The 24,903-nt window shown below is 32.5% G+C and overlaps 1 protein-coding gene across 1 annotated transcript; it reads right to left on the reverse strand.

Moving 5' to 3' along the window:
- Positions 1 to 1,914: 1,914 nt before the first annotated feature.
- LOC109166040 (probable peroxygenase 5) lies at positions 1,915 to 17,146 on the reverse strand. Its single transcript, XM_019314927.1, has 7 exons — positions 17,060 to 17,146; positions 16,546 to 16,650; positions 16,387 to 16,472; positions 5,895 to 5,989; positions 4,771 to 4,896; positions 4,226 to 4,369; positions 1,915 to 2,090 (listed from the first exon to the last, which is right to left on the reverse strand). Exons 1-7 carry the CDS (start codon positions 17,088 to 17,090, stop codon positions 2,072 to 2,074), a joined length of 606 nt encoding a protein of 201 aa, XP_019170472.1. The 5' UTR covers positions 17,091 to 17,146; the 3' UTR covers positions 1,915 to 2,071.
- Between the last annotated feature and the right edge of the window lie 7,757 nt (positions 17,147 to 24,903).

Genomic DNA, 24,903 nt, shown 5'->3' on the forward strand with positions numbered 1-24,903 from the left:
CCACGTTGGGCTGGTGCTTGGTGGGCGTACAGGGATCTCTAGGGCTCTTCTCTCTGCAGATTGTGAGTTGGAGTCCGGTTGTGTATCATTGGACTCTTCTCAACTTGGAACGAGGTTCTGATTTGCGGTAGGGGTAAATCAGGATTATGAGCAGCAGGGGTTGAATTTTGACCTTCGTGCATAGGATCCCCTTCGTCTTCTTCAAGGTCCGCAAGCACTGTGAAGCCGGTTTGATTAGGCCTCTCCTGATCGTTCCGGCTGTTGTTCCTAGTGGACGGTTGCCTTTCGGGGGCCTGGCGATTCTCTCCCCTCTTGTCCTCTCCTGTCTCTCCTAGAAACCAACCTCCATGAGCCAAAGTTTGCAATGTAATCCCATTTTAGTTGCTCCTGTTGTCTCGGGTGGCCATTCGCAGCTTTAGGTGGAAGATGAGACCCTTGTGGCTGGTTGGTATAGTCTGAGGGTGCACCTTGAGAGCTGACAGTGTTATTCTTTCCACACTGATTTTGCTTATGGCCATAGAGGCCACAGGTGAAACAAACAAGGTGTAGGCCTTCGTATTCTACCGGCCAAACCTCCTCTTGGAGAGTAAATTTCGGCAGAAGGGGTTTTTCAATGTCTATTTCGACACAGACCCGAGCGAAACTTCCTTTGGATACATGACTCGTAGTGTTGTCGATCTTGATAGGCCTGCTAACATTCTTGGCAATTTTCATCATGAATTCCTCCTCAAAGTATTCTACCGGGAGTTCAGGAAATCTTACCCAAGCTAGCAGTTTCTTGGTCTTGTTGCTTCTTGGGCAGAAATTTGGTACCCATTCTTGGACGACTACATAGTGATCCAAGATACTCCATGGACCTTCGAACTTTGCAAACTCATAATCCCTTATGGAGTCGAATCTGTCAATGTAATACTCATAGCTCAACGAAATAAGTCCGAAGTTGGCTTCAGGTTTCCATATTCTCTGCAAGCGTTGCAAAAGGTATGAGTAGCCTACTTTGATGCCCAACACTCTTAATATTAATGAGCGGCGCCATGGTCTTCTAATCCTCTCTTTCTCCTCTTCAGATATCGGTACGACCGGGTTAAATGTCGCAGTGCTAGCATCCTCCATGGCAGCGTCGTCTTGGGATTTGTCATTTGCGAGTGAGTCCGGCACAATGGTCTGAGACCAAGTGCGAGGTGTGTCCGATGGGGTCCTCCATTGGCCAGAGTCTGGAGACATTAATTCTTCCTCTGGAAACCTATCATGTTCGTCTGTCATTCCTAATGAAAGTGCACGTGAGTCCAGCGATTCCCCTGCTCTCTTGGGCTTCTTAGTACTGCGAACGTTAATGCCATTTACCGCCGGCGACTGATGGGTCGCCGGCGGCAGATTTTGTTCGGAAAGAGTCTTAGAGATAATCTCCATTCTTGGAGGGTTCTTGAATCGTCATTCTGATCATTAAACGAGGAGAGATGGCGGTGCCTTCACTGCTTCTTCCCTACTTCTTCACTGGTTGTGGCGCTGGTTTTCTGGTGGTGCTGGTGCAAAGATGGATTAGGTTCAGAAAATTGGAGGTGAAAGCTAGGGCATTGTAAAATGAATTTGGGGGTAAATAGCGTGGGAGGAGAATGTGAGTAACTAGGGCTATCGCGAAATTATCAAAATGTCCATAGTATTAACTCTAGTTTGAGACAAATCTTGACCAGAGGGCTACATTGGCTACAATTGAAACATTTGAGGGACCAATTTAACAAAATTGACAATGAGGGACTACATTGCATATTTGAGAACAATTGAGGGACCAAAAGTGCGATTTTTCCTTTTCTAAATAAGCTTCAAGCTAGGGAATTATGATTAAAATAATTTCCTAGATGTTTTACTCAATATGGATATAAATGTATGCATTACCTTTTACATATTGCAACACAATTAAATTCAATCGTTTATTTCGTAAGTCTGTTAGGCATCAAAGAGCACATTACATTGTTACATATATATATAATAATAACATTGTATGCTTCGATTTAGTACACCGTATGCAACAGTTTTGACGGTTGAGAAGCACCAATCAGCGAAGGCTGCCCTTCTATGCAGTAGAATTATTTCTGAAAAAATAAGGAAAAAAAATGAAATGTAGTTCAAAACTTCAAATATAGATTTTGATATAAAAGTATATAGAAAAAAACATTATATTATTTCTAACTATGTCCTTTAAAATGGGAAAAAACTAAACAATTTGTGGTGTTTAATTTAAAATGAGAGAGTAAATATTATTTTAAAATAAATTTTAAAAATAAGATAAATAAAGTAGAACCAACAGTGTATTACTTTTAAAAACTATAAGTTAAGGATTTAAAACTTTTTTTGCTGCCCTATGTACTGCTTTTTATAAGATAAATAACATTTTTATTCTAAAATTATTCGTGACTAATCAATTTGATCTCTGGCTATCTAACCTATGTAAAAAGAATCTCTAAATGTAACCGTGTGAACTAATTAGGATAATATTGAAAAGGGTTTATTATTGTTCACTTTCAGTCACTCCCCAATTGATTTTGAATTGTATGTTCATACTGGACTTTAAAATTTATCAAATTTAATACGAAAAATGGCACTTTCCCCCCGAATTATATGCTTATAGCACTTTTTCTCCCTGAATTATTCATGTATATATATTTGCCCCCTCAATTATATTAAAAGTGACATTTTCCCCCTTGTATGTTAAATGGACACTTTTACCCCTTAAAACTAAGTATTTCATTTATTTTTTCCTCCAACAAATTATTGCTTAAATGTACGGATGACCACGATTCAGTTTGAACCTAACCGGACAATATAGCAACGGAATCGAAACAGTAAAGACGATTCTGGTTACGATTCAGAACCGAAAAAATAAAATAAAATAAAATAATTGTTGAATTTAGATTATTTTAAAAATAAAAAATAGAATTTAAAATAATACATAAATAAATTTGAATTGGTTTGAACCGCCAGATCAAAATTTATTTATTTATTTATTTATTTTTGTAAATTCTATTTCTTATTTTTAAAATAATCTAAATTCAACAATTATTTTATTTTATTTTATTTTATTGGTTCTGAATCGTAACTTGAACCATCCCTACTGTTTCGATTCGGTTGCTACAGTGTCTAGTTAGGTTCGAATCAAACCGTGATAATTCGTACATATAAACTATAATTTGTTACCATGATTTACATCCTCCCAAATGCTCTGTCCGTTCGGAGTGTGGCGGGGCCTTAGGGTTGGGGTTCAACCTTTTGGAAGAATAATTTGTTAGAGAAAAAAGTAAATGAAGTACTTAGTTTTAAGGGTAAAAATGTCCATCTAACATATAATATGAGGAAAAACTGTCACTTTTAATATAACTGAGGGGACAAATATAAATACATGAATAATTCAGAGGAAAAAGTGCTATAAACATATAACTCGGCGAAAAGTGATATTTTCCCAATTTAATATTTAACTACAATAATCACTTTTGATCCTTAGAGTCTTAAAAAAAATTGTTTGCTACATTTCAAACTACATACTGACAATCATAAGCATAAAAGATGATCAGAGGAATTTTTACATTTAGTTCTCAACTATTATATTAATCAAAATTCTTTTAATTTTGTCACATTTTACGTGTTTAATTTTCACTTATCTGTTATAATTAAAACTCCTTTAAAAAAATTTCATTTCACTACTTTATAAATATGACTAAGATGTAATTTCATCACTCAATTAAAAGAGTTTTTAAGAGAGGGTGAGAAATCATATATTGATGCACAAGGCTTGAATGATGAAATTGAATGTTAGAAATCATTATTGATCTTGGCTCAAGTGCGGACAGTGATTCCCGTGCGGCTGGGGTGCGGATTCACCATTAGATAAACAAAAATGCACCCCACAATGTTTTGAAATGCACCAATACACCAGAAAATGCATCACACCGCACCACACGTAATGGTACATTTTCGCATACTTTGTGGTGCATCTATATGTAACTAATGATGAATGACCGTACGGGGGAAGTACTGTCCACACGGGAAGTTGATTCAATTATTATTAATTGTTGACAAAATTTTAAATAGTGGGCTAATTGAAGCAATAATATAAAAGTTAAAAGGTGTAATGAAACAAAATTAAAAGAATAAGATTTTTTTTATGAAAATAAAGAATAAGATTAAATGCGACAATATTATAAAGACGGAAAATGAACTTTAAGGCGCTTACGCTTTTATCTTTGGTGCGTGTTCTTTAGCCAATTGATCAAATAAGCTTCCATCATAAACACCTATCACTCTTTCTTTGGTGAGCAATCCTTTCCCGTCTTTGGCAAGGAGATACAATACCCTCCACTCAATGGCGGCGAGAACCCTGCAAAAATTCTCGATACCTTTGGTCAACTCACTAACAAATTAAATTTAAAAGGCTTATTAGTGAAACAAAATTAAAACCTTTTCACTTTGTTGAAATTATATCCAAAATTTTAAAAGTTGTCAATTTAATACCAAATGTTTATATTTTGTAACAACTTTACCTAAGTATACTATACAAGTATACAACCTACCTTTAGACCAAAATGACCCTATTAAAATTTGTTGAGTTCCACTATTCTTTGACAATAAGCCTCGACATCATCATATGATTTGGTATTATTGTAGAATTGCAAACTATCGTCCAATTTGATTTTATTAAAGTAAACTAAACCAAAATGTGTACCCCTATTATTAACGCCAGTGTTCTTTAAGATAAAAAGGAGGCAAAACAATACATACCATCCCATGTAATCATTTGGATCCCTTTTATCGCGAAGCAATTCATCCACCTCCTTCGATGTTAAGGCGTTTGTATAAGTATGTCCATATTTGTTGAAAATTTCTTCAATTTTTGATTCAACAAAGCTATCATTATTCACACAAGGTAATTAAGTGAATAATGCTTGAAAGTAATGGATATTTCTTAACCGTTTTTTTTTTTTTAAATTATGGGTATTTTTTTTTTTTTTTAGTATTACTGACTCTGTTACAATATAGTATTTATTAATAACTACTTTCTCAATATACTAAAACACAAAAAGTCAATACCGTACCATCCCCACTAGGGCTCGAACCCATGACCTTCTATTTGGGTATATAATGTATTACAATAACAAATTATTAACATTAAAATTAACACCTCTAATACAATTATGAATATATGTTCCATGTCAATGACCTTGTGATCTAGTGGCAAGAAATAACCCTTTCAAATGTGAGGTCATGGGTTTGATGGGTTTGATTCTTAGTGGAGGTGGTAGTACTCAAAATGAATATGCTCCATGAACAAATAAAAGTTATTATACTTTTCGTCTCATTTTGTGTGTTGAGTTCATCATTAATTAATTAAGTAAATGTATATCTTCATTATAAATTGATAAAATAAAAACTCTAAATACTTAATTTAGATCTATTTAATTTTGTCAAATCAAAAAATGTATGTTAACTTTTATTATTTTTAATGTTCACTATTTTTTATTTTTTATTTTTTTTGAAAACTAATGTTCACTATTTGTTAACCATTGATATTATAAAATATTCTTGTATTTTCAGTTTTGATATTCTTTCAAAAGATAATATAATGTACACTTAATAACACTTATGCACGCCAAGCACATTGTGCTCATACGGCATGTAGTGACCTTTCTCATGTGGGAGGTCATGAAATCGAGCCTCAGTGAAGGCGTTGTTGACTCTTCATCTAAGTCAGTAGCATTCGAAAAAGAAAAATACCATACTTTCCCTCGCAACTCTTTGTGTGAGTCGGTAACATTCAAAAAAGAAATAACACTTATACACCAATAAATTTCAAACAAGTGCGCGCGCATATATATATACACACGTACGAAGGAAAGAAAACGTACTTTCCCTCGCGATCATAGGCACCACTGTCACTGCCATGCAGATCAAGTTTGATGTTTTCAATCACAATGGGGAAGACCGGAGAAGGCAATTTTCCCTGCATGCATGTCATTGAAAGTCTATCTTATAAATATGTTGTAATCATTGACCATAATATATATAAAGTAATGAATTTATAGTCACTTATTAACTGATTCAACATGTATTTAATGTATAATTTTACTATCAAATCTAGATAGGCAACCATGACGGTCTATTTTGTTTAACAGACAATGCACAACTATTCACCAATAGAAGATAGCGTTAGAGAAGAAGGTGAATGCCCCTTTTTTAAATTCAAAAATAAAAGATAAAATAATTTTTTTTATTAAAAATTAAAAATTGATTTGTTATTTTATAAAATAATATAAAATCAATTAGAAATATTTTTATTTTGCTAAAATAATAAAATAATAAATAGTACATTTAGCATCCACCTACGCCTTAATTATATTAACCGTGACTAAGTGAATAAGTCATATTAAGGCTCTGTTTGGCAAACCTAGCTCAAAAGGTATAGCTAGGAGCTGAAAACTGAAGAGCTGTTAAGCTAACTGTTATGATTGAAAGTGTTTGATAAAATTAGCTTTTTGATAAGCTGATAAATGTAAAAAGACTAAAAAGGACATCTTCATAAAATTAAAATTAATTTGTTTATATATTAAAATTTAACATTTTGTCTTTAAAAAAATTAACATTTTGAAATAAAACTATTAGCATAATCATGATCTAGCATCTCATAATGAAGTAGCAATATTGTTGCAAATCTCATAATAATAATAATAATAATAATAATAATAATAATAATAATAATAATAATAATAATAATAATAATAATAACAATAATAACAATAATAACAATAATAACAATAATAATAATAATAATAATAATAATAATAATAATAATAATAATAATAATAATAATAATAATAATAATAATAATAATAATAATAATAATAACATTTGCGGTGAAAGTTGCGGATAAAGGAGAAGATAAAGGGTTTTAATTAGGAAGGGGGTTCTAATTAGGAACGGTAAATTATGTCATTTCTTTAAGATAATAAGGATAAAGATGAAAAAAAAAAAAAGTTAGGAAGCTAGGAGCTTATTTTGAAATGCTACCTAAGGTAGTGTTCCAAAATAAGCTCTTATATTAAGCTAGGAGCTTATTTTGAGAACATTACCAAACAGAGCTTATAGCTTATTAGTAGCTTAAAATAAGCTATAAGCTCCTAAATAAGCTCTGTCAAACAGAGCCTAAAGCTTAATTGTACAATTTTATCGATTTAGGAGCTCTAATTAGTGCCTTTTTCACTTAGAAAACATAATTACACTATTCGTTATACATTGAGGACAAATTTGATATTTTTTCAAAATGAAAAAGGCATTAAGTCAATAAAATTGGCGGAGGTTCTCCAATAGTAGAAAAATCAAATGGTAGACTTTGATGCGACAAATTATAGACCATGGTTCACATTGTATTGTAGATCCTATTCCAAAATAATATTTAGATTATATGTATACAGTTAATATATTATGTATATTTATCTGCAATATTATGCGCTTATATATTAATTGAAGACACATAATATGTTAACTAAATGCACATAATATAATATATTACTTACATACATATTTGGCATGTGTGTACTATTGTACATATGTGTGCGCATTTACTTGTTGTGGTGCACGATGTATATGTGTGCGTATGTGTTCATTTCCATGTGAATGTCTATACAATGAAATTTTAAAATGTGCAAAGTATAATATATGAGTGTGGTGTTTGCCGTGCGCGTACACGACTCTAGTGACATTCTGCGGTGCACATTATGTTGTCCATGAGTGCACAAAGTTGTCCAAGCGCAATACAACACAACACCACGTGTTTGTCTCACAAAATTAAAGCACCAAACATAATCAAAACAATCAGATTTCTTATATTTAATAATAATAGCAATAATTTATTATTTAAATGAAAGAATTTAATAATATAGAAACTCCAATTTTATCATTGACTTATATAGAGGGATGCAATCTCGTGCGAATGGCCGTCTAGGTGCGAAATGTGAACCAATCAGCGCGAGCCACGTGTCCTACTTTCACCTACAAGTGCACCTACTTTCACCTATAAGTGCACCTACTTTCACCTATAAGTGCACCTACTTTCACCTACAAGTGCATGTAATTTTGCCTCTACTTTCACCTATAAGTGCATGTAATTTTGTCTTGTTAACATTCATTGATCAGGTGCACCTACTTTCACCTACAAGTGCACCTAGTTATAACAATATGTGCACCTAGATCTGGACACGTGGCGCGCGTTGATTGGTTCGCATTTCGCATCTGGGCGCGCCATTCGCACCAGAACGCGACTCTCTCTCTCTCTCTCTCTCTCCACACACACACACACACACACACACACACACACACACACATATATATATATATATATATATATATATATATATATATATATATATATATATATATATATATATATATATATAAGTTCAAATGCAGCGGACCCTTCCCGTGTGGCGGAGTTTCAAAATTCACCAACAGTGTTAACGACAAACACAAAAAATGTAAGGGAAACACACCATAATGAACTGCAAAAATACACCAAAAAATAAACAACACACCTAAAAAAATACACCATATAACTCACCACCCTTAATGGTGTATTTCAGAACACTGTATGGTGCTTTTACTCACACCTAATGGTGTGTTTTTGGTGATGCATACCTAATTTTTGTGTGTTTTGTGGTGCATTTTCTTGGTGACGCTGCACCGCCACACGGAAAGGGACCGCTGCACCTGAACCTTCATATATATATATATATATATATATATATATATATATAATGGTTCTTTGGTCCCAAACCCACCATACAACTATGTAGTTTTTATGTGAGAAATAAGGTAAAAGGTTGAAAAAGTGGCTATACAAACAACTTGACTAGTAGGTAGTACCATTTTGGTTTTAGATTACCTTAATAAATAAGGATCCATTTGGAAATCTGTAAATTGACTTCTGGAAATTATTTTTCAGATTTTTTAATGTTTGGGTATTCAAGAAAAATGAAATGAAGTAAAATAAAAATATTTATTTCGATCAATGGAAAAAATATTCAATTTGACAAAAAATGTCTTTCTAACTTTTTAGTCGGAAGACATTTATCATATTCTTTATTTCTATCTCTCTTCCTAATCTTATTTTTTTAAGTTAGTTTTGAGATTATTATTATTACTACCACCACAAAAACAATCACCTCCACAACCACCACTATCACCACTACCACTATCACCACCACCACTACCACCAAAATCAATACGACCACCATCACCACATATTATTATTATTATTATTATTATTATTATTATTATTATTATTATTATTATTATTATTATTATTATTATTATTATTATTATTATTATCACCACCACCATCACCACATATCAATATGACCACCATCAAATAATATGTTCATTTTCAAGAAATTAAACAAAAAAAAAGAAAAAAAAAATGTAATTTATTAACTTTCAGCCAAACACCAGAAAATTAAAATATTTTCTGAAAATGAGTTATTTTTTGAAAAACATTTTTTAAATTTCCAAACGGATCCTAAGGAAATTGTATGGGTATAATCCTATCCTGTATATAATAAAGCCATATGGTCTTGAAAAATTAAATAATGATGCTAATGATTTTATTGTTGGAAAAGATGAGCCTAAGTTGCATAAATCTGAGGAGTCCTATGTACCACCCAAACCTTATGTGCCCCCGATTCTATTTTCAAATAGACTCAAAAGTTGTGTGCCTAAAACGGTAAGTGCAGTGCTACAAAAAGAATTGCCCCAATCCCAATTGATGTTCAAGCAAGCAAATTGACCAAAAATGTGCTTGATGAAACTGCTGAGTTTTCAATTTTTACTATGAATTTGCTTGATAGATCTAATCAATTTTTTGCAGTTAAGGGTTGAATTTTGCAAAGGATGGTAAGTTGGGGTTTAATAAAATTCAAAAAGAAAATCTTTTGAATGACATTGATCATAAATTAGTTTCTTCTTGCCATTTAAAAAATGTTGTGCAAATTGAGAATTCCTTGAAAGGAAAATCTAACAGGGAGGGCTTTCTTTATCCTCTTTTCTTTCATTTTCACAACATTGGGGACAATGTTAAAAATAAGGAACAAATTGCACTTTTGGTCCTGTGAGTATTAGGGTACTGACAATTTGAGTACGTGACTTTCAAAACTCCCAATTTAAACCTTTAACTATGCAATTTTTGGCACATTTGGTCCTCCGGGCCAAATTGCCGGCCAATTTTAGCCGAAAAAACATAAATTGGTTCAAATTGTTTTTTGACGAGGGTAAAATTGTCATTTCACTCCCTTCTTCTTCATTCTCCCTTTCTTCTTCGTTCTTCTTCTTCTTCATCCCGGTGAACTTGTTATGCTCCAACGACAGCGCCGACAGCATCGGCAGCGACGCCATGAATTCCGGCAAGGAGCTGTGCAGTTTGTTGAAGCTGAGGTCAATCGCGATCAGCTTGCTGAGAACGCCCATGTGTAAGTGATTGAGAGGACGAAATATTTGTTGGAGTTGAGGTTAAGGATGGTGCGGTTGTTTTGGCAGGTGAGTTCGTAGGTGGAGAGGCCGCAGGAGGAGTTTGGATCGCCGGCGGTTAATCGGAAGGGATAACGGATGTCTTGAATGTTACCGCAAGAAGCAGAGCAGCTTCTCTTTTGTTGATGACCTCTGCAATTTGTTCCACACAAAATCGCCAATATTATTACAAGTCTCATCATTTTCTCTCTCTTTGATCTGTGGAATAATTTGTTTGATGTGTTTCTGGTGTTTTTGGGCTTTAAGAGCAATGGGTTGGGATTCCTAAATTATCCACAGCTCGACTTGCCATTGGCTGTCTTCGCTCACCATTCAAATCGGCACGCCAAATAATGTCTGTTGTTGACTAACTGACCGGAAGGTGTTTTCCCCCCAAATACATTCACTCAATGACGTTTTTACCCTCATCAGAAATTAATTCGAAGCATTAAATCTTTTTCCGGTCAAAATTGGCCGGTAATTTGGCCCGAAGGACCAAATGTGCCAAAAATTGCATAGTTAAAGGTTTAAATTGGGAGTTTTGAAAGTCACGTACTCAAATTGTCAGTACCCTAATACTCACAGGACCAAAAGTGCAATTTGTTCTAAAAATAAGTGCGGGGAAGAGATTTTACCTACAAATCAACATTTAATTTTCACAAGACCATAATAATAACAATAATAATAATAATTGCAATAATAATGATGATAATAATTTCCACTGACAGTTTCTAATTAATATATATATATATATATATATATATATATATATATATATATATATATATATATATATATATATATATATATATATATATATTTATTTATTTATTTATATATATATATATATATATATATATATATATATTTATTTATTTATTTATTTGTTTGTTTATATTTCAATTTCTACTGGCAAATTATTGTGTGAACGATGGTCCACATAATTGTATGGATCATGAATATCAAATACATTTTTAATATATTAAAAATACATTATTTTTATATTGAAAGTACCTTACATACATATATAATGTACCCTTAGTATATTTAAAATATACTTTTTATTGCAGGCAACCCCAAAGTTCACAAGTTTGAAATTAATATATGGCATAGCTAGGCGGCCTAATATTTAAGATTGTTGATGTGCATATTGAGGACTACGGAGACAAAGATGCGTTATTCGTGGATTCATCGGATACTATCCAACAACACTCTCCAACTTAATTGACGTGAAGTAGGCTTAGTAACATTAAGATTATATTCTCGAATTATTAGTTCTCATCTTTTATTGATTACACCCTTAATTCGATAGTATTTGGAAGAAAAAATCAATGTTCGAACTAAGATTGTGATTTTGGTCTTTAAAGGTCAATTGTATGTTGCTACATCTAGAGTTAGAAATCTCAAAGGTCTAAAAATTTTGATCCGTGGTGACTCTAAAATTGTAATTCAATTACTATTGTAGTTTACTAAATTCTTAAAAAATTGTAATATTAAATACTATGTACTAAATTTTTAATATAGTTTAAGATTTGTAGTAATCACCCACCTTAAATATTATTTTAATTATAAATATATTTATGTTCATAATTTTATCATAGGAATTCACACAATAATTATTAAATAACAAAAATTTTATATATGAATAAGCCTCATATAAGGTATATTTTTATAACATATTTTCCGTGCATCGCACTGGACAAATACTAGTATTTAAATAAAATGTAACTAGTATAATTCCCGAGTAATGTTTATGTACATTTATAATTAATCTATAATAGTTAAATAAATTTCTTATAAATAATATGATATCATATTACGATAAACTAAATAATATTTGGCTAGCACTTTGCCCTTTAATTGGGCCGATCTAATGCGAACGGAAATTAGTCTAAGTATGGTAACGAGCTTAAAGATGCCTTCTATAGTTAGGGTCTGCTCAGGAGTCAGGACACCTATAAAAAAAATATCTTTGATGTTCTCAAACATTTATAATGCTTTAATTTTCTTCTTCCCAAATCAATTGAAACATATCGTCGATTAATATTTTTAAAAGGACTCATTAATTATTTTTCTGAGGATGGAGAATTCGAAAACGCTCTCTACTAAACGGTCACCTGTGGATCACGATCTGCTGGAACGATCAATATAGTTTCAATTTCTATTTCTGGCAAGTGTTGATGTAGATTGAAAATTGATTTTATTTTCCAGTTCCAAGTTCAATTTCAATTAGATAGTCAATTCCAATTTCAATTCATTACTTTGTGTTGATATGAAATTCTCTTTTACTCTTGAATCTAAGCTTGTTTCATTGTGTTCATTATGTGCAAGTAATCTCTTTAGGAAGGGGATAGGGATGAAGATTAGGTTTAGGGGATGAGACTTTGAATTGGTTTAATAGGAATGATGAGACTTGATTTGATGATGTTAATTAACATGATTGAGTTTTAATTTGATTGGGTGTAATAATCTAATCTAGACTTGAGTGGTTAATTAACAATACTTCACCTTTGATAAAATGGGAGCATGAGATGTCAAGAACAAGATGTTTGATAAAATGTCTCTTAGACACCCATGAGTCATGAGAATGTCATTGTGTGTTTTAAGAGCGTAGAATGACCTTGAGAAGGTTTCCTTCTTGTTTAAAGACATCCGTTATCAAATCGATCAGTTGACTCTCATTCTTGTACTCAGTTTGGTCATGTTATCTTAGCCTAATCTAAATTCATATTCTCTTCCACCTTTAATTTCTACTTCAGAGAGCATAAGCTTGCATCTGCTGCCAATATTCAAGAGAACATAATCATACACCCTAATCACCTTATTTGGTTTGACAAAAACTTGTGTGAGACTGTCTCACGGGACACAATCCGTGAGATGAGTCGGATCTTTAATTGATAAAGTCAATGATCCGACCCATTAATCTAAAATTTGACCCATTAATCTAAAATTTGACCCATAAATCAAAGATTCGGTCCGTTTCACGGGTTGAAACCCGTGAGACTGTCTCACACAAGTGTTACCCATTTGGTTAAGATAATCTTAGATTACCTATGTAATCATTACCTAGGTAAATTGAGTCGGGTAATGTTATATTACTTTGTTTAGTTCAAGTTATTAGATTAACAGTAATGTTATATTACTTTGTTTAGTTCAAGTTATTAGATTACCTGGTAATGTTATATTATCTCAAAGCTGATGTGGCGGTAATGATTCAAGGTAATGTGATTACCCCAACTTTCTTAGATAATCTAAGATCACCTTGAATTATTCCAGCTTTGCCCTTGTTAACTAATAATAATAATAATAATAATAATAATGAAAAATATATATGTTTATATAATCAAATATACATATATGTATTTTTATATATTTAAGGATTATACATACATACATACATACATACATATACACACACACACACACACACAGACATATATATATATATATATATATATATATATATATATATATATATATATATATATATATATATATATATATATATATATTATTATTGAGGACATTATTTAGTAAATTGATCCATATAATCTAAATTATAACCATTAACCAAACAAGGTAATATTATATTCCACGATCCAAACCAAACACAACCTTCCTGGAGGTAATCCTATTACCTGGATTAATTCAGGATTCCGTGAATCAAACACCCCAAATGTTCATATTTTTTGAAGGTACATTATTTGAGTTGTGAAAATTCATTATTTGGTATACTACCAAATAATGAACCTTCAGTAAATAAATAATGTATCTTCAGTATATTAAAATGAACATTCATTCATGATCCACAAAATAATTTGTCCCTCTACTCTGCATAGGTCCAATTCCTCAGCGCACCCACGCTCATTGTTTGTGTGCGGGTATATGTGGGTTTGTAAGAAAATTAAATTATATATAGGATTATTAGACAACATTATATGAAATCAAACATGTTGTTAGAGTTTATAATTTTTATTTTAGAAAGATGTCTATATTTTAAAAGTTCTACATAATTGTTGTTAATACGGAGTATTAAATAAAAAGTATAAACTAACAATGTTATATTTAAATTATTTAAATAACAAATGTTAAATTCTTGTTAATAATATTTTTGAAGGGTATTTATTTTGTAAGAAATATGACATGAAAATGATACTATGTCGTTGGTTGATATAGTGATGAGGTCAACAAGGCACTGATATGACATGGCGAAATGTATGGTGTAGCAATGACAACATAAAAAGATAAACGACATCACAAAAAATGCTTTAGTTTAGAAAATAAATATTTAAACTACCCTAGTTTGAAAATAAAAAAAAATAAAAAATAAATAAAAAAACTATTTTTCCACCAGTATCTGTTGTCAGACGATATCACCATATCAAATTTAAATATTTTTTGAATACTATTTACTCTTTCTAATAGTGAAGCACAGAAAGTCAATAACGTCTTCATTGGTGCTTAAATCCATAACCTCCCATTTGAAAGTCCAACTTGGTACCATTACACCGCAAGATCCTTGGTAATTTAAATATGTATAATAAGAGTGAAGGTTGATACTTTTCATTTATGTGTATTTTTCTGAGTTTTTTTTTTTTTTTTTTTTTTTTTTAATTTATTTTTTGTACATTATGCTATATATATGAGTTCTAACGTGCTTATTATTATTATTTTTTGAATAAAAATAGTCAATCCACGTTATTATAACTTCTATTATCTTTTCCATTACTATTATCATGCACATGTATTCATCATATCTTTTATTATATTTTTCAATGCTAATAATACATGTAGACATTAGATTAGAATTATAGGATAAATAAATTTGATTTAATTTACATTTTGAATTAGTAAAGATTTGTTAGTTGCTCTTTTTGTCTCATTTTACTCGCCTGTTTGCAATTAATTGGTCAAATAAACTATTTTTCTTTGCTTAATTTTGTTAGTATTTTAAATTATTTTTAATTTTAAAATTTACCTTTAATAGTACATTTAATGTAATTTATAAATATATAAATTTTATATACTAATACTCAACTTAATATTATGAAAAATTAAATTAAAAATAACTCTAATAAAATCTCGGTAACTGAATTAGACACATAAAAGTAGATGGAAGGAGTATTCATAAAAAAAATATAAAATTTATGAAAATAAGTTACATTATTATTATACAATAGTATAAATATTTTCTTTTCTCAATATTGTTAAAATTCGGTAACTGGAATTTACCACTTCAAAAAATTGCAAAAGACAATTTGAATTAAAAAATTGATATAATTTTAACATGATTACAACCTCGTATTTTATTAATAGGCACAAATTTTCACACATCTCACATCCCTTACACTAGTGTGTGTGTATTACAATGTCAATTTAGCTATACCAATTCTTTCAAATTCTAGTTTTTTCTAATGTTTTGATAGTACCTTATATATATATATATATATATATATATATATATATATATATATATATATATATATATATATAATTGTATTAAGTATTGTCAATATAAGTAGTGTTAAAAGTATTGAGTATAAAAATATGCACGTATTATATTTTGTTGTGGCCAGCACTTTAATTTGCCGCTTAATTAGGTCAGTCCGGTACGAACGAGAATTAGTCTGAGTATGATCATAAGGGTTTAAGGTGTCTCCTACAATTAGGGTCTGCTCAGGATACTTTATAACCTGGCATAAAATTTTATTGTATAGAAGTAAAATGTAATTATGTCCGAATATAATTGTGTATATCTTTGTGAGTGTTGTATAGTATTGTCAAATTAAAACTTTCGTCTCTATATATAATATATGTATGTATATCTAAAGAAAGAGATAAACTTACTGGTCGAGATTTGGAACTGAGGACAATATGAATGAAAGTGGAAAGAGCAACAGATAAAAAAAATCCACCGCCAATTTTCCGAAAACCTAAATCATCGAATTAAATGTTAAAACACAAAATGAAAAGAAAAAAATAAAAAAGAGAACAAGTGAAAACAACCTTGAAATGTTTCCCAAGGATAAATGATGCCATCCTGGTTGGAATCAAAGAACATGACATGCTTTTTCAAAGGGGTTGTCTCATCATCTTTTTCCATTCCCTTTCCTGCATTATAGTATATTCCATTCTCATTCTTGAGTATATCCCAATCAGTAATCAGAATAAAGGATTAATGGGAATAGGAAAAATACAATAGTTATTGCATGGATGGACCACGGTCCAAAAACGACGTTGTTTCTCACAATTTTTTTTCCACGTAACCTACTGAAACATACATTTTTATAACTCATAATGTACATTATTTAAAAGCATAATGTACATTATTTCAAAACATAATATACATTATTCTAATTCATAAAATACATTATCTTACTCAGAAGTTTCATTATTCTAACACATAAAATACATTATTCTAACTCATAAAATTCAACGACGTCGTTCTGCACCATAGTTCACAAAGTTGAGAACCATGGTCCACACGATAATTTTCTGGAAAACTATAAAACTTGCTTACCATATGGTTTAGTACTGGTTGAGGAAGCCATATAATAAAGAGGGAATTTTGGTGGCTGGTTTGATATAATTTCTTTAGAGTTTTGGGATTTATATATACAGACTTAGCTTGTTGATTTTCTTAGTGTATGGTTTTATATGCTTTGTAACCTGCGTGTGAGAATGAATACGTGTATATGCGGCAATAGTAGTGAATTGAAAGAATGCGTTGCCAATGTGTTTGGTATTCAAAACAGAAAAGTGAAGAGGTTAGCACGTAAGAGAGTACTAGTGATCGAGTGCAGGGAAATAAAGTATGCAATGGACCAGTATTTAAATACGAAAAGTACATTATATATTTTGTATATTATCAATACATAAATAATGTTTTTTATAATATAGTAAAGTGTAATTTTTATTTATAGTTCACACAATTGAATGAATCAAGTTCTATAAAAAAATTTGTCTAGAGTATGTTGACACTGATACCTTTGTAGATTATGCAAAAAAAAAAAAAAAAAAAAAAAAAAAAAAAAAAACCCTCATACGACAAACTATTAATTATAGAACTAGAAACATGATAAAGTTATAAATCTTTTAGGAAGACTTAATGGGCTAGTTGAGACCCTTTAATTTAGACCCAATACATTTAGGTGTTCCAGAAAAATAGACTTAATGGGCACTCAAACAATGTTGTGCATGAGTGCACATATTTGCTAAAAGCATGGTACATCTTGCTCCACATGTTTTTGTCTCACTAAATTAAAGCAGGGGACATTGACAAAATAATTAAAATTTCTTATATATAATAATTTATTATTTAAATGAAATGGTTTTAATAATATACAAATTCCTATTTCTTAGCTACCTTACCTATTTTGAAGGAATTTTGGAATTTCACGGACAGATTTGCTAAAATCTAGCTGTTGATTACTTATTTTTTATGGCTACGATTTGTCCACAGTTCTCATGTGCGCACGATATATATATATATATATATATATATATATATATATATAGAGGGTTGTATTCACATGCAAACACTCTTAAAATACAAACATGAAAACAAAATCTAGCCATAGAATTAGAGTGTTTGGACGGCACAGATTTAGAGAATTGGCATGGAATAGTTAAGATCTAAATTTAAAAAGGGGGTAATTAAGGAAATGCATGCAAACGTAAATATGGATAATATTAGAATACAAAATAAAAAAGGATTACTAGTCTTTTAATTTAGGAAGGATTCCAATATGAGATTGTAATTCCTCTGGCAGAAAACCACCACTCCGACATAACCATCAAGAAGCGCAAGAAAAGAAGATGGATACGGCAGCAAAGGTAAGCAGTTCTGAGCGATTGTCACCATTCAATCTGTGATTTAATTAGTTCACGATTTTGTTATTTGTAAAGCAGTGCATGTAAAGTATTAAAGGAATACCAAAACAGAAAAGATAAAGAAAGGTTTAGAATTTGATTACGAGTGGCTTAATGTACACAATATGTCTAGTATTGAGGGTCGAATGGTTGTGGGGTTACGACTGCACACATGTGAAGGGGAATCTGGAATTTGGGTGTGAACATGACTAGGTGCAATTCTGGGACATAACGTGCACACACATAGGCGCTGGAATGCACACAACAAACCTCTTGAAAAACTGCGTGCACCAATTTTAGGATCTATGTGCATGTATAACTGTTATACAAAAAACAAACGGGGGTCAATCGGAGTGCTTTATGTGTGCATTCACGAATAAATATGTATGTGTGCTTGGAGATGCAAGATCTTTTGATGCAACATACCGGACAAACATGTGTGTTTATTATTTGTGCGTTAAAGATTATAATGCGATTATGTGTGTGCATAGTGAATATTAAGTGTGTGCACTAATACATATGTGATCCATGAAATACAGCCAATGCGCAAAAACAAAGGGGGTGGCAAAAGGGATCTATTGGCATATATCTCAAGAGAAGATGCACAAATGGTGGGTGAAAACATGTTCAAGAAAAAAAAAAAGATTAATCCATACTACTACTTTGGTTTCAGCCTCAATGAAGATAAAAAAATTATGCCACATATTTTGGGCGGACGCGCTCGGAAGGAAAAATTATGCATGCTTGGGAGATGCAATGTCTTTTTATGCAGCATACCAGACAAAAATGTGTGTTTATTGTTTAAAGTTTAATTTTAATAGTATAAACTTTTTGTACGTTAAAGATTATAATGTGGTTTAGTGTGTGCATAGTGGTTATTAGGTGTGTGCACTAATACATATGTGATCCATGAAATACAGCCAGTGCGCAAAAACAAAGGAAGTGGCAAACAGTAGAAAAGCTCCAAAGAAAACGCAGTAGATAAGAGCATGAGAGGACCACGAAAGTGTCATACATGTAACCGAGAAGGCCACCATGACAGCCTCAATTATCTAGAGAAAAGAGCACCATAAAAAAACTAGATAGTCGTTATTTAAATAATAATAAAAAAAGATTTGAAATTAGTTAGATTGCGTAATAAATAGACAATAAAATGTTTCTTTATTGAAATGACGTATTATTGAATACATTTAAGGGTACACTTTATCCTTTGCAATTTAGTCTGCACGCAGGAAAGTATAATCTTGGGCCGTAATGCACAAATAAATGGACGTATGTGCACACACATGATTACGGGGGTAATAAGTCCACACTTTTTTTTTTTTTTTTTTAATTAAAACTCATTCAAAACCAGAAGATATAATTATTTGTAGAGTTGTACTAAAGATATAAAGAAAAATGGTAGTAGCATTGTACTTGACATATGATAAATTTAGTAATGTGTGGATAGCCAGAGGGAAGCATGCACCGATACAAATGTGTGCAGGCCTTGAAATCTAAGCGGCTGTGGAAAAAAAATATTAAAGAACACAATGCATACAGTTGCGTGCTGATGTGCACACGGGTAGACACAATTTAAACTAGTGGGCACCACTGAGTAACAACTAGTGCAAACCTAAAAAAATGAAATAGATGAACCATACATTTTTGCACATGGTTACACAAATACTAGAGACCAAAGAAATGTAAAGAAGAAGATTATATTATTGTACAAAAATAAATGTAATTATTACGAAATAAATATCGTGCAAAAAACCAACATCTCTAATGTCATTCTTCTGCTGGGATGACAAGTCTCTAAGCGCCACAACCAAAATGGAAGCCAGCGATCTAGTCTTGACCCTAGGAATCGATGTATCATCTTTTGCAGTCAACTCACCATCGGGGGCATTCCACATCGAGTCTTCTTGCAGCCTAGCAAGAAAGGCCCCAAAGGTAGTGAGACAAAGTCTTCATCGCTAACACAGCTCTGTGAGGCACCAGGATCACTCTGTGAAACATTAGACTTCTTAGCTGAAACAAATACAACACTTGTACCCATCCATGCACACAGCTAAACCACACACCGAGCTAGAGTGCACATACCCAACAAAAAAAAAAACCCAATGTACACTATACGACACGGCTGCACACACTTAAATCTCACCATGCACACAGATAATTCAAACCTAAGAAAACACAGAACACGACCAATAATAAAAGTTAACCCAACATTGAACATTATAGACAAAAGTGCACACACTAATGCACAACTATGCTAACAACACATTAACATACTCAGCACGAGAGCACATACTGCTCCAACTGGACTGCACACACTGCTACCCCAACTATGCACACAGCACCTACTAACGTCCAAAGATGAGCAGAAATATTTAACACCACAAACTCATACATCAAAATTCTAATACCATGGAAACTACCAAACCTACAACACCAAAACCAAAAGAAACAAACTAACGCACTAACAATCACAAAAACCAGTTATGACAAACCTATTTCAAGCAAATATATAATAGCCCAAAGATGGAAGCCAATAGCTTACCAAAAACACCCAACACCTAACCCAACCCCACCAACCAAACTAAAGAACAGAACTTGAAAAAAAAAAAAACAAAAAAAAAAAAACTAGGGAGAAAGGAAAATGACGAACTCAACTGCTAAAAAAACAAAATAACCCAAAAACATGAAATTAATATGCAAAAAAATACTCATAAATAATTACACCTGTACATAGCAACTTACAGATAAAACTTGCATTCACAATTCAAAAAAAGCCACACAAAATAAAGAGAAGGATTATGCACACATTGAAACTGTCGAATGCACCCATCAACGCACATTACACACCTATATTGACCACCCTACAACAAAACACATCAACAAGCACAACAACCACATTCAAATGATAATTACACAATATACTTTAATTATAAAATAAATTCATTACCACATACAGTGCAATTTTTTGAATAAAATTTGCAATCTTCTCTACTTTATTTATATTGAAAACTAATTTTTATTACCACTAATTTTTATTCTGTAAACCAAATGAATGAAATAATATTATTACCAACAAATTATACAATAACCTGAACTACACAGAGCAAACCCCTTAACATATCATTGCCCACATTTCAACACAAGAGTAAAGTATAAAGAATTATGAGTAAACTTCATTCTTGCTCTTAGATTATGGACAAATGATGTCCACCAAAAAGAACACACACCTCCTATCACCAATGACATTATATCAAGCATAAAGAACCAAGAACAACAACAGATATAGATAGACAAGCAACCAAAAACACTAACGAAAATAAAATGCACACTGAAAATTGGAAAAAATTAATAAGACCAAAAAAAAAAAAAAAAAAACCCAAAACCAAAACAACCCGGCCAGCAGACCCCACCCCCAGAATCACTTCCCAGCTTCGCACAACAACAAAACGGCCATCCCCGCCACCACAACCCCCCTACCAGACCCAGCCACCACACCACCCCTACCAGCGCACCACCCTTGCACCCACACACATCTACCCAGACCCAAAAATGATAAAAAAAAAAAGGAAAAAAAAAACTCTAAATCAACTAAATTCTCTCCAATCTCGCCCCAATCCTGTCGTCGAGCAAATGCATCACCACCCCACGCCACCCCTCCCTCCCCACACACACGAACACACAAAAATAGCCCCCAACAGATGATAGCAATCGACCAAAAAAAAAAAAGAGGATACATACATAAAAAACAATCGAAAACGACAAAAGGGTACAAAAAAATACCTCGATCTACCCTCCGATTTAGTGGTCTCCGTCGCTCGGCTCCACCTTGGCCCCCACCGACGACCCTCGTCCACCGCTGATGAAAAATTCGAATCTAACGGTGTGGGAGGCAGTTCGACAACCGTATCGCGAAGAGAGAGGGGGAGGGATCGTGTAACATAAATTTCCTGTCGTTCCATGCTGATTGAATTCCAATAATTTAATGCAATTAAAACATTAGTCTAAACCAAAAATTACCCTCCCTAACCTAAAAACATGCGCTTGGTCAATTAAAATAAGCAAAACTAATTAAATTAATCCTATGCATCCAATTTCAAGATCTAACGATCATAATCAATCCACACGTTTGTATTTTAAGACCTATTTGTATTTGAATATAATCCTATATATATATATATATATATATATATATATATATATATAGGGAAGGGTTCAGGTGCGGGTATAGCTTCCCATGCGGTTAAATCTGAGCAGTTGATCAAATTTAGATCAACGGCTCAAATCAATGAAAATTAAAAAAAAAAAAAACGCGTGCCTGGAACAAAGAAGTATAAGCTAAGGTGCACCTTAAGTGTTAGATCTTAATCACAAACTTACACACTTTAAGTAGCGCCTAGCGCCTAAGCGGCCTAGGCGGCTAACTGAAAAAATGAAAAGCAGTGCACGTGTGTAGGTGCATATATGTCATATTATACTTACATGCATGCATGCATACATACATACATACATACATACATACATACATATATATATATATATATATATATATATATATATATATATATATATATATATATGTGTGTGTGTGTGTGTGTGTGTGTGTGTGTGTGTGTGTGTGTGTGTGTGTATGTCATATAAATGAAAAAAAATTAGCAAGGTCAAGCCGGCCGGGTTAACTCGGCTAACTCGACAGAAATTGACGAGTAAACTCGGCGTAATCGACCGAGTTAGGCGCTAGGCGGGCGCCTAGGCGGCCGGTCTCCTAGGCGGGAGCCTAGGGGGGAAATAGCCACGGCCTAAGGGCGCCTAGCGCCTAGGCGCCGATTACTCGGTGCCTAGGCGGGATTTTTGCAACCCTGATATATATATATATATATATATATATATATATATATATATATATATATATATATATATATATATATATATATATATATAGGGAAGGACTCATCACGTGCATATAGTAGCTCCTATAAAAGAAATGAGGTTTAATCTAAGCCTTACGTAAGTCTTGATCCAACGGAGAAGATTTTTAGCGAAATTTTAACGCGAACGGCTCATTAAGGGCGTTTTCGTCATTTTGTTCGTAATAAAATAAGATTTCCGACCTTCTTCTTCAAACTGTATCTCTGTGTTTTTTCCAAATTCTCTATGGATTCCTAATCTTCGATGTTTACTAATCTCAGTCGATTTGCGATCTCGATCAAATTGCGATCTCTACGTTCAATTGCTCGTTCATCAAAGAAGATTTAAAGTGAAGAACAACTTCAACTGATTAACAATGGAAGAATTAGATCACGGTATTATCCAATCGCTAATTCAAATTTTATCGCTAATTTCAAATTAATTGTAGCTATTGTTGTAATGACCCCCTTCTCATCTTAATTTGGCGCACATTAAGTACTAAACACATGCAACTTAGGTACTGAACTAATCAACTTAGATTCTGCGCCTAATATATTGACGCACGTAAAGCATTATGTAGTCGCATCTTAAGATGTCATATAACGAAGTTTAACTTTTCCAGATACGCATGTTAAGGGTATCGCTGGCACACGTTAAGTAATCACCTAGAATTTTAAAAAACAGTTACGCACGTTAACAGTTAAGCTTACGCACGTTAAGTGTTTCCTTGACGCACATTAATTAATCACCTAGCATTTAAAAAAAAAAAAGGCTTACACACGTTTACTGTTAAATTTACGCACGTTAAGTAGTCACTTACCGCACATAAATGTGTCATTATAAAACTTGAGAGATTGGCCATAAAGTGATTAAATTAACGCATATTAAGCATCCACAATACGCACGTAGAGGCTTACAACCACGCACTTATAACATCATGCTTATCTGTTACAGTTCCCAGTGACTTGCAATCTTCAAACAACCCCAGTTTGAGTCCCAGCAGCAGCAGCAATGGTTATACTTTAACCATATCTCCTGGAATGACACAGTATTGGACTCCTCACAGTAAAGATGAGACCAGACCACTGGTTGACATGACTTTTAAAACATTGGATGCTGACATTGAATATTACAACAATTATGCTACCAAGGTTGGATTTGACACAAGGTCTAGTTCTGTCGTTAGAGCACGTGATGAGACTATAACTCTAATGCAACCCGTTTGTAGTAAAGAAGGATTTAAGAATTCTGGTGATCACCATTGTCAATCCAAATCAAATACAGATGCAGGGGAAGGTCCTTCAAAACCAAAGCGGAGTATATTTATTGAAAAACATAATCACAACATGTCATCAGTTCTTGCAAGGCAATTCCTAAAGGGAAACAGAAACATATCTGTTGTACATTAGAAATTTATACTAGATTGTGCTAAGGCGAATATTGGGGCATCAAAATCACACAGTTTGTATAGTCAAATTGTGGGGGATTACTATGAAGTTGGGGCAACTGTTGTTGACTTTAAAAATGTCAGAAGGGATCTCAGAGCCTTCATATCGGGTGCTGATGCACAAATACTGGTGCATA

Source organism: Ipomoea nil, unplaced genomic scaffold (assembly GCF_001879475.1).
Source record: "Ipomoea nil cultivar Tokyo-kokei standard unplaced genomic scaffold, Asagao_1.1 scaffold3084, whole genome shotgun sequence".
Taxonomy (NCBI): domain Eukaryota; kingdom Viridiplantae; phylum Streptophyta; class Magnoliopsida; order Solanales; family Convolvulaceae; genus Ipomoea; species Ipomoea nil.

What these genes read in the sequence shown, in the direction of transcription:
- LOC109166040 (XM_019314927.1), bottom strand. Translation starts at nt 17,090, where the DNA reads ATGGCTTCCTCAACCAGTACTAAACCATATG. An exon ending in TCCTTGGGAAACATTTCAAG is followed by an intron (nt 16,473 to 16,545) that starts GTTGTTTTCACT and finishes TCGATGATTTAG; the next exon opens with GTTTTCGGAAAATTGGCGGT. An exon ending in CCAAATGATTACATGGGATG is followed by an intron (nt 4,370 to 4,770) that starts GTATGTATTGTT and finishes GAATTTTTGCAG; the next exon opens with GGTTCTCGCCGCCATTGAGT.